General features: G+C 65.0%; 1 protein-coding gene across 3 annotated transcripts in view; it reads left to right on the top strand.

Annotated features, from left to right (window-relative positions):
• Positions 1 to 16,232, top strand: part of NAV1 (neuron navigator 1) — a 71,769-nt gene that overhangs the window by 6,763 nt on the left and 48,774 nt on the right. For 2 of the 3 annotated variants that reach the window (XM_086765495.1, XM_086765493.1), the window contains exons 2-4: positions 6,310 to 6,912; positions 7,266 to 7,366; positions 10,086 to 10,796. In XM_086765495.1, coding sequence (XP_086621621.1) covers positions 6,335 to 6,912; positions 7,266 to 7,366; positions 10,086 to 10,796 — 1,390 coding nt within the window. In that variant the 5' untranslated portion in view covers positions 6,310 to 6,334. Of the gene's footprint in view, positions 1 to 6,309; positions 6,913 to 7,265; positions 7,367 to 10,082; positions 10,797 to 16,232 lie in introns of all 3 variants that reach the window. The other variant, XM_086765494.1, reaches the window with a different exon arrangement.

The raw sequence follows: 16,232 nt of genomic DNA, 5'->3' as shown, positions 1-16,232 counted from the left end.
CCCGCCGCGGGGGCCCCCGGCTGAGGGCATGCCCCACCCCCCGGCAGTGACAGCCCCAGGGAAAGATGGGGACGGGGTGGCGGGACAGGGAGGGGCAGTGGGGAAACCAAACGTGAGGCCTTCGGTATCGGGGCTCCTTGCACAGACCCTGGGGTCTGTCCTAGCCCCGGTGCCTCCATCCTTGTCCCCGCAGCAGGATTTATGGAATCATCCAATCACAGAGTGGGTTGGGTGGGGAGGGACCTTCAAAGCCCACCCAGTCCAGCCCCCCTGCCAGGAGCAGGGACATCTCCAACTGGATCAGGTTGCTCAGAGCCCCGGCCAACCTGGCCTGGAATGGTTCCAGGGGTGGGGCATCCACCGCCTCTCTGGGCAGCCTGGGCCAGCGCTCCACCACCTCAGTGTGAGAAATTTCTTCCTTATATCCAGTCTGAATCTCCCCTCTTTTGGTTTAAAACCATTACACCTTGTCCTGTCGCTACAGGACTTGTTAAAAAGCCTGTCCCCATCTTTCTCATAGCCCCCCTTTATGTACTGGAAGGCCGGTATTTGTGCCAGGCAAAGCCCAGCCTGGGCAGAGCTCGGTTTCACTGCCATGTACGGGGCTTTTGGTGGCAGAGGCTGCTGCAGTTCAGCTGAGAGCTAAACTTTCTTCCGAGCAAGGTTTTATTAAAGTGGGTTAAATGGGTAATGGGATTGCCGAGGGGGGGCGAAAGCAGAGATTAGTGCTGTGGCTGCAGGGCTGGGCATCTCTGCTCTGACAACAGGTGTTTTCCGTCCTCATCCTCCCTCCCCAGCCCACACATTGCCTCCCAGCAGCTCCCAGAGCCCCCAGCATCGTGGGGAAAGAGCCGGGGCAGGCAGAGCTGGGGCTGCTCGGGCCCCTCTCCACCCCTGCTTGCCCAGAACACCCGCCTGCCCCCCGCCTGGGCCACGGAGCCAGCCATCCCCACCATTGCCCCTCCAGAGAGCAGCGAGACCTCCCCGGGGAAGGACGCAGCCCCAGGCCTCGGCGATGCGGGCGATGGCAGTGTCCCAGGCGGTGACACCAGCTGGTGGGCAGGCCAGGTCCCGGCCAGGGCACGGGGGCCGGAGGGACAGGGCTGGCGGCTGAATCGGCATCTTGTTCTCCTCTGAAGGCTCCTTTCTGCCCCGGCTCCCTCTGTTGCTCTTAGGAAAGTTTTATGTCCCTTGTGTCACAAGGAGGCTTTTCTTTGTCATCCTTCCCGAGCGTGCCGGGGAGGAGGCCGTGCTGGAGCGCAGCCAGCCCTGAAGGCGGCTCGGGGCCGGATCCTGCGCAGGGCTGTGAGGTGCACGTGGCACCTTCGAGGGGTGGCCATGGCACGGTACCAGGATCCTGTCCCTTGGCACGGGCTCGGCTCCTTGGACCGTTCACAGCCCGGGGCTCACCCCTGGGCTGCCCCCCTCCATCCTCACCCTTAAAAACAGAGGGGGCTTCGCAGCCCCCTCCCATCTCCCCAGGGGGATCCGGCAGGGCCAGCTCCACCGCGGCCCCTGGAGCTCCTGTGCTGCCGGTCCCGTCTCAGGGATGGATCCCAAATTATGGAGCCGCTCTGGAGCCCAGCACAGGCAGGGAAGGATCCATCCTCTTCCATTCTATTTCTCAGCGTGGTATCTGCTCCCTCACTCCTAGCAGAGGCTGTGTCAGGGTGCGGAAACTGAGGCACGGAGCGGCAGCAGAGGCTGAAGGGTTTAACACCTTTTTCCATCACAACGTGTTCGTGCTCAGACTCCTTCCACAATTATCCCAGGGGCGTGGGGCAGTTTCATCCCCCACAGGGATCTCTCAGCTGCGGGAGATAAGAGAGAAGCCAATTTAACGTGGCTTATAAAAGTCACCCCGAAACGCTTTGGGAACAGAGCGGAACGCTCGCAGAGCTGTTAGCTGTTCTCTTGAGATCACGAGAGAGCCAGAGGCCAGATCCCTCCGAGGTGTCACGGAGGAGCTGGGGGGTTTGGCCGCTCAGCGTAGCCCCAGTGCGAGGTCGGGAGCAGCGCAGCCCTCATGGGCGCAGGGGGGGCAAGGGGAGCGGCTGTTTCCAGCTCTGCTCAGGCGGTGGATGGCTCCGAAGCGGATCTGCTTGGATGCTGGGGATGCTCCAGTGACCCCTCACACGCGAAACAGGGACGTGAAATGAGACTTGGGCTCCAGGTCCCTGTGTTCTTTTCTGGCTGCTAAAATCACACGTGTGAGATGCATTTGGACACCGGGCTGAGAAAGTAGCTCGAGCTTGGAGCACAACAGATGTCTCTTTGAAGGAGATGCCTTCAGGGATGTGCTGGGTTGGGCTTGTCCTGGACTGAAGGACGCGGCTCGGCCAAGGCTGTTTCATTTTCCTTCACTGCGAACACCCGTGTGTCTGTGGACGGCATCATCCGAGGGGATCAGAAACCACATCGCCTCTGGGCTTAAAGGTCTTTAATTCAGGGAAAACTCGAGTTCAGTGCTGGAGCCAGTAAATACTGGCACAGCGCTCCAGACCTGAGCTCTGGAGGCAGCTGGGATGCACATCCTCCCTCCAGCTGGGAGATGAGCATCTCCGGCTGCCCAGCCCCTCTCCAAAACATCCCCTGGTGCTCAAACACCTTGTGCGTATGTGCCGCGCTCCACCACCACGGGACCCAGCGATCCCAAGCTGGTCCCCAGGGAGGGGACGGGGCCAAAACCCCACCTGGCGACTGGAAGTCCCAAAATTAAAGCATCGAGTGCCAATTTTTGGTGCTCATGTCACCCAGAGGGCGAGCGGCAGCTGGTTCCCGAGATCGGCTCCGGGGACACGGAGGCCCCGCAGCTGGGTTGCATTAGAGGAGAAAGTCATTTCCCTTTCAAGCTAATTGCAGAGGAGCCGCCCGTCTCTATCTAGGTCAAGCCATAACCTGCTTTAGCCAGGCAAAGCGGCGGCGGGACGCCAGTGTGACGCAGCGTGACACGGCGTGACATGGTGCTTACCCACTCCCTGGCCGTCGCGGTGCACGAGGCACACGCCGGAGGGGTGCCGGTCCCCGGGGGCAGAGTTTGGATGGGGTAGAAATCAGTCTAGAGGTGAGTGAAGGATTTGTTTGGAAGAAGAATGGGGTGAATCTCTCCTGGGAATGGTTTTAGTTTGTGCTCGTTAATGAAACGATGAGCTGAGCAGGAGGGCTCCTGGGCTGATGGGGGAAAGAGGGACTAGGTGGGAGTGGCTTTGGTTTGTCCCTTTGGTGGCACCCCTGGGTGCGGGACCCCGGTCCCAGGGTCCGGCTGGTGTCACAGCCCCAGGGAGCGGAGCCGCATCCGCATCTCCCCTTGCCCAGCCGCGGGGAAGCCCCCGCCATCTCTAAAGCGTGGCGAAGCCCTCGGAGCCGGGCGCAGCGAAGCCGTGGCTGTCCTGGGAGACCCCCGAGGTGTGCGCTGCGGGGAGGGGGAAGCTTCGGAGCCTCCCAGCAGGCGTTGGCATCTCCTGGGAAACCTCAACCCTGCGAGCACAAGAGGAGGATTGATTTTTTTTTTTTTTTTTTCTTTTGTGGGCAACGTGGCAGCTTTGGCTTCTGCTGCAGCCGCGGCATCGCAGCGCATTGGCCGCTGGCAGGCTCAGAGGGCAGAAATGGAGGTTGTGTCCGCGAGAAAGAAATCCAAAGTGAACAGACCAGGAAAAAAAAAAAAATCTATAAAACCTGGTTACGTGATGTCACGTGCCGGGGCAGCGGGGCTGGAGGGGGGTTGTGTGCTGATGATGCTCGGAGGGTGCTGGTAAAGGTAAAGTCGATGCCGTTGGTGTTTGCACAAAGCGTTCTGCAACTCAAGGCTGGAACTGCTCCACCTCCAGGCACAGCGCTCCTGGGGCAAGGCGCTGGGTTAAAAAGAGTGGAAAAAAGTACAAAATTGGGATTTGTAAGCATTGTGTGCCCCGGGAATGTGCTGGTCTCCAGCTCCTGGCTGGTGCTGGGTGCTGAGCCCGGGCCGCCTTGCTCCCAGCAGTGACCTTTGTGGGTGCGAGGAAATGCCCCGGGTGCGGGGAAAGCCCCGCACGGCCCCTGCCGCCCGCCCCGCAGCACCCTTGGGTGCCAGCACAGGGCCCTCGCTGGGGGCTGTGGTTGCCTGGGGGCCGAATCCAGACCCATTTGCCAGTGCGGGGCTGGCACAGCCCCTGTGCCTGTCCCCACCTCCCCCCACGCAGCAGCTCGGGGACAGATCCGTCCCAGAGATGCCCCAAGCGCCGTGTCCCAGGGCTTCCTGCACCCCCCAGTGCCACGACTGGGGCCACGGCCATGGCGAGCGGGGGCAGAGATGCCCCAGCCGGGACGCGGGGAGAGAGAAAACCTCCCCGGCCATTTCAAAGGCTCCAGCGAGAGCAAGCCCAGAGCCGCGTGTGTCGGTTCCTTCTTCCTCAAATTAAAATCGCCTTGAAAAGCCCTTTGTAGCTCCGGGCTGGCGCTGGAGTCGGCGCTGCGGTGCCTGGATCTCGCCCGCTGCGTCAGCCCTTCTCCCCGTGACCCACGGCTCTGCAGATCAAGTGATCCAGCTCGTGGGGGTCTGGAGAAAGGGAATTCGGGTGCCTTCACCCGAGCAGGAACACGGCCACCCCGGGGGATGTGGGGCGAGGCTTGGTCCTCGCAGACCCCCAGAAGCCCGGGGGAGCGGGGCTCGGGGCAGCTGTGGGTTGGGGAAGAGGCAAAACGGGGCAGTTTGGGGCATTTTTTGGACCTTGCTTATGCAGCCCCCTCCGCCGGGAGATGCAATGGGTGCAGGGCTGAGGCTGGGTGCTGTTCCCGTCGGGGTGACGGGAGCCGTGCCCTGCACCCCACGGCTCGCCCAGAAACCTTCTCCAGCTCCGCAGAAGCTGCGTTTTGGCCGGGCGGTTTGAAAGGCGGCCAGGCTGCCGGCCCCGGGGCCGCAAACAGAGCGGCCTGTGTGCGGCCCCGTACCTGGGCGGCAGCGTCCCCCCAGCCCCCCGGGAAGGCTTGGCTCCGTTCGGCTCCAGCGCGGGCCCGAACCGCGCTCGCCGGAGCGGCCGCACAAAGGCCCGTTGTGCTCGCTGCGCCCACCCGGCCCCCAGCCAGCGCTGGGGGAGAGGAAACCCGCCGTGGGTGACGGGGACCGCGAGCAGCTGACATGGAGCCGATGGTCTCCCCTAGGATGCTCGGGGACCCCAAAAACCTCCCCAGAGGTTTTCCTCCAAGAAAGCTGAGCGCGACCCGCGAAATGCGTGTCCCGGGAGATTTGTGGCACCCATTTGTCTCCCAGTTCACTGCGGCTGTGCCAGGGTGAGTGGGCCGAGGCTGGCACAGGCGCCTGCGGAGCCACATCTCCCTGTCTTTCCAAAGATCATTCCACCACCCCTGGAGAAATATTTTTGGTTTTTTTTGAGTTGTGAGGGGTTTTTGCCTGGAGAGCTGCAAGCAGGAGGTGGTTGGAGATGGGGCTTTGCTCCACGGCTGATTCTCATCCTGAGCTCTGCTCTGCCTGCCCGGGCAAAGCCTGTGGGAGGGATGAGCTTCTCCACTCACTGATGTCCCTGTCACCGCTGGTGGCAAAGACGGCCCTGCCTGCCCGTGGGTGCTCTGGGTGGGATGGGGTGGTGTGCACCCAGCCCCTGTCCTTATCCACCCAGAGCAAAACACCAAGGGAAGCGGACACAGGGCACTGTCTGGGTGGTGGCACCAGGGACGAGAGCAGCCCCATGGAGAGATGGAGCAGCTGGCACCACATGGGGGGATGCTGGGGATGGGGAGGGCAGAGATGGGGCTCAGGCACCAGTAATGGCCTTGAGGAATGGGGTGACAGGGCTGGTTCTTATGCCACTGGAAGGTGGTCTTGGGTGGCCAGGATATGGTCTTGGGTGATCAGAAGATGCTCTTGGATGGCCAGGAGATGGTCCTAGATGGTCAGGAGAGGGTCTTAGGTGGCCAGGAGATAGTCTCTGATGGCCAGGTGATGGTCTTGCTTGACCAGGAGGTGGTTTGGGGGCCCATCCTGCCTGTGGTGCATCCCCTCCTGGTGAGGGTCTGTGCCCATGGGCCCTTGCTGCAGGGACCTGCCAGATCCCGATCTGGGGACACGGGGATGGGGCTGCACAGGGTCCCTGGGGAGGACGTCACACGTGCCATGGCCCTCTGGATCCCTGCGGGGGGACACCACGGATGTCCTCACCCTGGGGTGTGGGATGCAGCGGCCCCCTCCCAGAATGGGGACATTGAGCACCCGCGGTCAATGGGGGGGTCCGGTGTAGGTGAGGGGATGTGGGTGCCCCCCCCACACCCACCCCCTCGCTGTGCCGGACCCTGCTCAGCCCTCCTCTCCCCCCACAGCCTCGCCGGCAGCCACCTCGCCGGGATGAACGGGACGGCCAACGTCACCCCCGCCGGCCGCAGCCACTACGCCTCCGCCATCCCGGTGCCCCGTGCCATGGCCCATGGCAAGCCGCACGCCGCGGCCCCCCGGAGCACCCCGGGGTCCCCCGTCCCCCACAGGGCTCTGTCCCCCCGGCCAGGGAAGGCGCCTGCCCCCGGCCCCAAGCCCCTCAAGCCCAAAGGCACTGGCAGAGCCACCAGCCAGGAGCCGGCCGAGGGCAGGGTGGGCAGCCCCGGTGTCCCCCACCGAGGGGGGCACAGAGCCCTGGCGAGACCCTTGGTGTCCCCCGGGAAGGGCCCAGAGGCAGCGGGCAGCGGGAGGAGAGGGGCAGGCAGGGCGGGGGAGCCCACCGAGCCGCCCAAAGCACAGGGCAGGGGTGGGGGGCGGCCGGGGGGGTCCCCTGGGAAGGGCAGTGGGGCAGCCACGGCAGGGACAGGGGATGAGCCCCATGGCGGCTCACAGGGCAGGGGCCCCGTATTTGGGTGGGCGGCCACCACCTTCTCCTCGAGCCCCCCGCACAGCCACCCCGTCACCGCCACCGTGGCACCCTTCCAGTACCGGTGAGTCCCTGGGGACGGGGGCACGGGGCTGGGGGGGGCATGGGGATAGGGGGACATGGGGACAGGGGGAGGCAGGTGGGGTTGGCCATGAGGAATGGTGGGGTTGGGACCGGGGGCTCTGCCCCAAAAGTAGGGTTCCCACCGGGTTTGAGGTGCTGGGGGTTCCTGGGGCACCCATGGGAGCCGGTGTGGAGCAGGAGATGGGCTCCACGGGGAACGGGGTGCGCTGGGACCCCCCCTGCCATGAGACCAGTGTCGCAAAGCCCTGGTGTTCCCATCTCCTGGGGATCCCCCGCCGGCTGCACCCCGCGATGCGCCCCTGCTCCCCCACCCTCACCCCCCTCTGCCCCCAGGCTGCAGGAGGAGCAGGAAGAGGAGACCCCCACGTCCCCAGGTGACGAGCACCCTGGGCCCACAGAGGGACCTGACCCCCACCTCAAACCCAGAGGTCTGAGTGAGTCCGGGGGGTTTGCTGGGTGGGGGGGTCCCGTGGGGGGCTCAGACCCCCATGTCGGAATGGGAGCTGGGGCTGGGTCAGTGGGGCAGCGGGGGGGGGGGGAACCCCCACACAGGAGGTGCCCCACTCCCCTGGGAACGGCACGGCTGCAGCTGCCGCGTCCGGTGACCCCGTGGCCAAAACCCTGCACCCAGCGGCGAGGCCTCGCCCGGGCGCAGGAGCCACGCTGGCACCCGCTGCGGTGGCCCCAGCACTGGGGTCTGTCCCCTCCCGTGATTCCACCGGGACATGGCCCCGCGCGGCTCCTTTTCCTCTTCTTCCCAGTTTCCCAGCGAGCTCCAGGAATGACCCATTTCCAAGAAGCCGGCGGAGAGCCGGAGCGGAGGCGGGTGCCGCGCACCGCTGGCTCCCCGCACCCACGGTGGGGACACCCCCTTTCTGGGGGGCCGAAGGAGCCCAAATACAAGCCCTCTGCCGCAATGTGGGGACACCCCAGTCCCCTCCGGCGCTTGCTTTGGGGGGCAGATTTTGGGGGGCGGCTGCTGGAGGGGATGCTGGGGCGGCGGTTGCCAGGGCAGCGGCAGCGGAGGATGGCGGGATGCTCCGGGGATGCGCAGGGAGGGGGAAAAACCAAAAAAGAGCTGGGAGCTTCGCCAGGTGATTCGAAGTCGGTCAGAGCCGCGGTGGCTCCCAGCACGGCCCGGCTTTGCAGCGGGGTCCCGGCCCCAGAGGGTAACGGGGTTCAGCGCTGAGCCCCGATTTGGGAAGCACGGAAACCGGCAGCAAGCGGGAGGATTTTCCAGGAGGAAGCAGGAGGGGAGCAGCCGGGCTGGCGTGCTCCCAGCGCAGCTGCCCCGCTCAGCTCCGGAGGGGGTTTGGGACGAGGCTGAGCGAGTTCGGGGCTGGGGAAAGGGCCGGATCCGTTCCCTTGTCCCACGCCTCCCCCGGCCCCCCCGACCCACGGCACCTTCTGGGGCTCTGCCGGGCCCCGTCGGAGGGGACAGGGGACACTGGGAGGCCCTGGGTCACCTCATCGGCCCCAAAATGACAGGACACCCCCAAATTTGCCCCCTGCAGCAGGCCCTACACCCAGGCTTGTAGCTCAGCGAGGGGTGTAACAGCCCCCCCCAGACTCAGCAGTTTCGGGGTGCCGCTTGTGCACCCATCCTGCCCCAGCAGCACCTTTTGCTGCAGAACACCCTTTATTTTTGGGGTTTTTTTTGGGGGTACCCTTTGCTGTCCCATCCGGGCCGGGTTATTTTGGGGCTCCCTCAGCATCACCACGGGCTGAACCCCGAATCAGGCGGGGCGGCCATACTGCTGGCCGGGGGGCCGGGCTGGGGGGCTCACGCCGCCCCCGGCCCTCCCAGCTCCTTATCTCGGCAGCATAGTGATGGGCTCTAATGCAATATTTTCCGGCGGTTGCCATGGCAGCCCGCGTGAGGTCACCAAATAGACTTAATTCACCCCTCCCGAGGGACGGGTAATTAATGAAAAATGATGATAACCAGATCCCACTCCCCCTCTTTCCCCCCCCACCTTAATTCCCCCGGATCACTGGAGAGGCCCTGCTGGGTTTGGGGGCTGTGGGTCCCTCGGGGAGGCTCCTGGGGCCACCCCGGGCCCTTCCTGCACATTTGGGGTGAAACAGAGAAGTTTTGGCCCCCGTGGGGCTGGGGGTGCGGTGTCCGGGCTGGGTGTGGGGACCGCGGTGGGCGGGATGGGGGGTGCTTGGCAGGCGGGGTGCTGGGGTGTGGGCCCCCCACTTCCCTCACCCACCTCCCAACCAGCACCCGTGGGGGGCTCACAGCACCACGCCTGCCAGCATCATCCCTCGCCCCGGGGGGTCCTGCATCACCGGGGGGTCCCACACAGCTCCTCTGCCCTCAGGGCCCCATATAATTTGGGGGTCCTGTATCGTTCCGGGGTCCCACACTCCTCCACTGCCCCCAGGGCTCCATATGGTTCTGGGGGTCCTGTATCACCCTAGGGTCCTGCACCACCCCTCTGCCCCCGGGGCCCCATACGGTCCCGGGGGTCCTGCATCACCCAGGGGTCTCACATGGCCCCTCTGCCTCCAGGGTCCCATATGGTCCCGGGGGTCCTGCATCGCCCGGGGGTCTCACATGGTCCCTCTGCCTCCAGGGGTCTCACGTGGTCCCTCTGCCTCCAGGGTCCCATACGGTCCTGGGGGTCCTGCACACGCCAGGGTCCCGCATGGCCCGGGGGTCCCGCACAGCCCCTGCGCCCCCAGGGCCCCATACGGTCCCGCGGCTCCCGCATCGCCCGGGGGTCCCGCACGCCCCCTCCCCTCTGTACGCGGCGCTGCAGCTCCCCGGGGCCGGCGCGCGCCCCCGCCTCGCCTCGCCCCGCCCCGAGGCGCACGCGCGCGCGCGCGCCCCCTCCCCTTCTCTCCCCTCCCCTCCCCTCCTGGCCCGCCGCGGGCGCGCGCGCCGCGCCCCGCCCCCTGCCCGCGCCAGCCGGGCGCGGAGGAGGGCGGGCCCTTTTTGTTTGCCCCTGACATTCCGCTGGTTCGCAGTGTCCCGCCGGCGGCGGACCAGCGAGGTGGGGCCGCGCCGCTCATCTCCCCCCCCCCCCCACACCCCCTCGCCATCTCCTCCCCGCTCCGCCCCGTGCCGGTGGGGCGGGCGCTGACGGCGCTTCTCTTTCTGTCTCGCCCGGTGTGTCCTCGGTGCCGCCGCCACCGCAGCAGCAGCAGCAGCGCCCGGCGGGTTAAATGGTTGCAGCGCGGGGATGCTGGGGAGCAACCTCAAGAGCCTTCCCGACGTGGAGCTGGGCGAGGAGGAGCGCGGCTACCGGCGGGGCCCCGACGGCGGCGCGGTGATGCCGAAGCGGGCGAAGTCGGCGACGGCGGCGGGGCCGCGGGGCGCGGAGCTGCGCGTTTTCAAGGCGAGCAGCGCGGAGGGGCGGCTGCCGGCCGGCTCCAACCTGCGCAAGCAGAAGTCCCTCACCAACCTGGCCTTCCTCACCGACGCCGAGAAGAAGCGGCAGCTCTACGAGCCCCGCTGGAGCGACGACATGGCCAAGCCGGCGGCGACGGGGGCGGCGGCGGGGGGGCCGGGCGGCCGGGGCGGCGGCGGCCCCCGCGGCCGGGAGGCGCCCGCCATGTCGCGGAGCCTGTCCCGCTCCGAGCACTCGCTGCTGCCGCCGCGCCCCGCCGGCCCCGCCAAGCCGCCGCCCGCCGGCAAACCCAGCCGCATCCCCCGCGGGCCCTACGCGGAGGTGAAGCCCCTCAGCAAGGCCCCCGAGGCGGGCGGGGGCGGCAAGTGCGACGACGAGCTGCTGGGCGGGAAGGGGCCGGCGGTGGCGGCGGGCGCGGAGGAGAAGCCCTACCTGAAGGTGGACCCCGAGCTGGTGGTGACGGTGCTGGGCGACCTGGAGCAGCTCCTCTTCAGCCAGATGCTGGGTGAGTGCGGCCCTCGCGCCCCGACGGCCTCGCCGTCGGGGATGGGGAGATGGTGGGAGTCTGGTTGCCTCCGGCCACCCCCGGGAGGGACCTGCTGGGGCCGTGTCGGTGTCCCCCGTGCCGAGCGGGAAGGCGCCGTCGGCGTCGCCAAGGGGAAGGCGCCATCGTCCAGCTCGAGGGCCGGCACGCGGCCTCCTCTCGCCTTGCCTCCAGCCCCCTCACCAGGAGGGATGGTGGGTGGCCGTCGAGCTCATCCTTCCCCACGTGTCCTTTTCGGTCACCCCTTCTCATGATGCCCCACCAAAGAGAGTGGATGTTGCTCCATCAGGTGCCACGGCCGCTCCCCGCCGTCGGGGTGGCTCGCCTTGGGCGTTGACCTTGGCCGCTCTCACCAGGGTGCTGCTGGTGGAGGTGCCATGCGTAGGATCGGCACTGCTGCCTGTGATTTGGGCAGGAGGCTTCAAATCCAGAGTTCCTCCAAGGGCTTTGGCCGAGGAGGGTCCTCCAAGGCTTCTGGCACAGCCAGATTCAGCCTGTGGCCACCCACGTCTTTCTATCCCGGTGCGTTTTATTCCCGAGCGTGCACGGGGAGCCCGTTGTGTGCGTGGTGGGTTTTCATCAGAGCAACAAGCGCTGGGCGCTGGCTGTGCCTCTGATCTCCGATCTCGCTACCCCTCTCATGGGCTGCGGTGCCCTCGCCTTTCCCTCGTGGCCGTGTGCTGATCTCGGGAGCCCTCTGCTTCTCCCTGAAGCCCACTCTCCCCTGCATCCCGACTGGCCGTGCTTGTGGGCTCGATGACCTTGGCTGGGCAAGGCCCGCGGGGGCTGTGGCTCCAAAGAGTTTGTTCTGGCAAACTGGCGTGAGAAGGCGGCAGATGAGCTCTGCGCAGCCATCCTGGTGCTCCCAGTGCCGGAGCCAGCCGAGTTTAAAGCCCTGGTGGTTGGTGGCAGGGGGGAGCGGTGGTACAGGCAGGGCCGGGAGCCCTGGTGTGTCCGGGCCCTTCAAGTTCCCTGCCTGGGACCCCCTTTTAGGGAGCCAGGAGCTTCTCTGGCAGTTGGAGAGCTGGTTTGAGATGCCTTCTGCTAGCTGATTTGTGAGCAGAGCTCTGTCGCGAGGAGGAAGCGGGGAGACCGGCCCCGGCTGGGGGCTGTGGGGGGAGGTTTGCAGAGGTGGAGCGAGCTGGAGTATGTGCCGAAGCCAGGCGCCCGTAAAGCTGCGCTTGCTGTAAAGCCGTGCTTGCTGAGCCCGGTTCCCTGCTGCACGCTCTGCCGCTCCAGGAGCCTTCGAGGTGTCACAGCCCCTGCTCCAGGGCAGGGCTCTGGCACAGCGTGCGCCGGCGCACGCTGGCACACGGGCATGGAGCCTCCCGGGCCATCGCCCTGGACCCCCTGGCCGTACGCAGCCGCGGGAGCAGCAGTGCCGATGTGCACCCTGCCCGATCCTCTCCTGGGCGGGGGTCTGCCCCAGCTGCTGGAGCATCCCGGGGCTCGCTGGGGTGGCGCAGGCAGCTCGTGGAAAGCCACAGCGGGAGCTCAGGGTGCGGGCAGGCAGGCCGTGAGGAACGAGCAGGCTGGACGTTTGAGGTTGGCCTCGTGGCGGGGGCTCAGGCTGCCGCGGTGGTCCCGCAGCTGGGCTCACGGTCGTCTGCCCTCAGCCCTCATGCCGGGGTAGTACCAGCTGCCGTGGGAGCGGGGCAGGGTTGCGGGAGGATTTGTCGCTCGTGGGACTAGCTGACTCCACTGGCATGCCTGGGGGGATCTCCGCGTCCTCCAGCCGTGCTCTGCACGTCGCTGGGGGTTTCCTCTGCACCCCCAAGAGAAATTCTTGCAGCTTCCCTGAGGGCGCAGGGCTGGCCTGCGTGGGAGTGACCCCTTGTTTCTGGCAGTTACTGGAGCACCAGAGATCCTGCCTGCGGGACAGGGACTTGTGCACACGCTGAGGAAGACCATGGAAGTGCCCCCAACACCTGCTTTGGTTTCTGGGGTGGTTGCCTAGTCCCTGTCTGCGTTCAGGATCTGCGTCAGGGCCACAGGGCTGACCTTGACCTTGGGAGGTGTTGAGCGTCCTTTTGAACCGCACTTACTATCTGAAGGCTTGGTCAGCTGGCCTGTGAGGGCCAAACTCCGTGAATCTGTCCTCTGAACCCCCCTGCTCTGTGTGTTTGCTGAAATAGATCATTTTCCAAGACTGCTGGGCTTCCTGCGGTGGGGACTGAGGGCTGGTTGTCCAGTGTCGGGTGGGAACAACGCCTGGAGTGGACAGGGCAGGAGCTTAACCCTGCTGAAATGTCGCTTTCCCTCCATGGGGCTGTACTTCTGACGTTCCTGGGAGTTGTGTCACACGTACATAACCAAGCCAACGTGACCTGGCACGTCCTTGCCGTCCCGTGTGGCGGGGATGCCGACAGGAGCTTGGGGATGCGCAGGGGAGGGAGCAGTGTGACAGTGGTGGTGGCTGCTCCGTCACTGCCACAGCAGGACCGTGGCTGGGGGTGCGCGAGTCTGGACCCACACTGAGCTTCTGGTCGTGACCCCTTTGCTTGTCATCTGGTGCGATGCAGGCAAACAAAACCTTCTCCAGGGGTGACAGTACCTTCCACAACCTCGCTCCTCAAGGGAGGGGTTGTGCCTGCGGTGACCCAGGTGGGACAGGATCCCTCTTGCTCAGGAGAGTGGGCTTTGCGCTCTGCTCGGGCTGGTGAGTAGGGCCAGGAGCTGGGCTTTCTCCTGCGTGCTACAGGGGAGTTGGGAGGGAGGGAAGGTTTCTCTGCTGTTTTCATGGATCCCTTTGGCAAGAGAAACATGAGCCCGAGCCGTTTTGCCATGTCTGCTGGAGGACACCCTACCCAGAGCAGCACGAGAAGACCCACAAGCCTGGTTGGTGCTGGGAAGAAAGAGGCAGGAGTTGCAGGGACTTTCAGCCTCTGCAGATCTCCTTGTCCTTGAACCGCTGACCTGTGCGAGAAGCCTGGGCTGACCTTGCGCGTCTTTGGTTTCCACACCTGAATTCTCATCTCCACCTTGTGCTCCTGCCAGAAGCACTCCCAAGCCTCTACTAGCCAAAAACTCAGTTTATTTAGTGGTGGCCAAACGTTACCTCTCATTTGGTTGCTGCCGCTGTGTCATCTGTTTGATGGCCCCGAAGCCTTTGTGGAGCTGCTGGAGATGTAACCACGTTTAAAGCAGAGCAGCCTGCGCAAGATGGGAGAGGTCACTGGGACGCAGCAACCACATGTGCTTTGTGGAGGCTATTTCCATCATCCAAATTACACATTTCGCATCAACCAAAGACCAAGGCTTCTCATCAAAGCTGGCTGGCAGCTGGCGTTGCTAATTACACCGGTGCCCGACCACGGGATGAAGGGGACGGAGGGCGCGTGGCCAGCGTGGTGGAGGAGCTCGCTGTGCAGAGCCTTGCCCGTCTCCGCGTGCGGGGCACAAGAGCGTGCAGGTGCAGAGGCGCGTACGGGCTGCGGTGCCCGGCGTGGTTGCTGCGCTTACCCAGAGGTCCCCAGAGCACCTCCGAGATGTGCAGCTGCTTTCTTGGCCATCTCCTGCTGGACGTGGTGCTTCTTAAGTGGCTGCTAATGGGCATAAGTGCGTAAGCTGCATGGGCCGGAGCCCAGATGGACACACGTGTGATCCCAGGGGAGACGGCGTTCCCCGAAATGCTCGCTGCGGGAGTCTTGCAGCCCTGCCAAACTCCGCGGGTGCAGCTGTAACCCATCTCGGTCCTGCAGCCCGCGGCTGGCGGTGGGTGGGCAGTGCCACCCTTCCCCGAGTGCGGATGTCCTCGTTGGGCAGCACGTGCCCGCGGAGACCCCGACCCTCCACGGTGCCGACGGCAGGCAGGGCAGACCCCCGCTGTGCCGGGGCTGGCGGCTGGCTGGGCAGCGGGTGCCAGCAGCCCCTCGGTGGTGGGGAGGGAGCCGAGGGGCTGGGACGGGCAGACGGGCTCCTTGAAAGGCAGGAGCTTTGCGTCACATCTGACTGTGGTCAGTTTAAAAAAGAAACCACGGCGCAGGAAAGACGCTTGGCTGCTGTCTGACACATCCCGTGCGAGCGCGTTCCCGGCGCTGGTGGAGATGATCTCACCCAGGTATCCCTTCCCGAGGAGATCCCTCCTGATGACCGTCCCTCCTCGCCAGGTACGTGGTACAGGATTAAAAGGAGCACCTCTGCCCCGTGGCGTTCCTGGTTGTTGATTTAAGCGCTAAAACGGGTCCGTTGCAGGGCTGTGCAGCCATAGCCAGGCTCCCTGGCAGGAGAGCGCGAGGAGGTCAGAGACCAAGTGGCTCTTCACAGCGCTGGGAGCGGGTTATTGCCTCGTAAAGCAGTGCGGCTGTCCTGATATCACCGTCGTGCTAACGCTATTCCTCTCTTAAGGCCCCTGTGTGACGGCATCCGTGTGACAAGGTCGTTGGGGTGGGAATTTATTTCCTTCTGGCCACAGAGCTGGACTCCTGCGTTTGGGGTGGGGGTGAGGAGAAAGAGGAGAGCTACGCAGTCGTGGTGCTGCTTCCAGCCTGCTCCCAGGAGCTGACACTGAGGAGTAGATGTCTCCTCTCTCCAGCTGGGATGGCTGTAGTGAGGGGGGAGAAGGTCTGGAAACATAAGCCAAGGGCCCCAGAGCTTTCCACTGGAGCTGTTTGGCGGGTGCCAAGTTCCCAGTGAGAATGGCAGTGCAAAAAAAGGGCTTGAAAAATTAAATCCTAATTTGTCTTTCAAAGTTTCCGGTGGAAAAGCAGTAGAGCAAACACTTGAAGGTAAAATTGTTTGGGGATTTGTTGCTGAAACAGATTCCTCCCCCAAGGAGCCTGAAAACTGCTGTTCGAATGGGGCTTTCCCAGTGACCGCCTGTGTGTTGCCCCAAATCCAACGCTTGTCCACTGAGAAAATACGTAAATGAACTTAAAATCCTCTGCCATCCTGGAAAAGCTAGTTGGGATCTGCTGGTGGGAGGTGACCACCCGTGGGTCCTGCCCAGTCCAGGTGCCTTGTGAGCAGTGTCCTCCCAGCTTGGGTGGCACTCGGGGAACTGGTGGCAGATCTGGGGACTCGCCTCCTGGTGCCCCCTGTCCCAGGCTTTGTCTCTTTGGCTTCTTGCGCTGCGGCGTGCGTCCCCTCTGCCATCGCCCCGTTATGTCCGTTTGGGTTACCCGCTCGTCGCCTTCCCATGCAGCTTCTCGTGGTGCCAGACAACAATTTCCCTGCTCCTCCTTGCCCGCTCTCGCTCGAGCATCCGAGGACGCTTGGCCGATGCTTGTGCCCGCTGCGTGGGGGAGGCCTCGTTCCAGCTCAGCACGGAGCCGGAGCACGCGCCCCGCGAGGTGTGTAACCTGTGAGTGACGCCAGCTCCGAGTGCCAGCCCGTCTGCCGTGGCCGCTGCGTGCCTCCCAGCTTGCCTGGCCGAGCCGCCGTCCTGCCCCGGGGGGA

Source organism: Chlamydotis macqueenii, chromosome 23, assembly GCF_036417535.1.
Source record: "Chlamydotis macqueenii isolate bChlMac1 chromosome 23, bChlMac1.mat, whole genome shotgun sequence".
NCBI classification, from domain to species: Eukaryota; Metazoa; Chordata; class Aves; order Otidiformes; family Otididae; genus Chlamydotis; species Chlamydotis macqueenii.
Note: the sequence above shows the minus strand (reverse complement) of the source record. Positions and strands in the feature narration are given on the sequence as shown.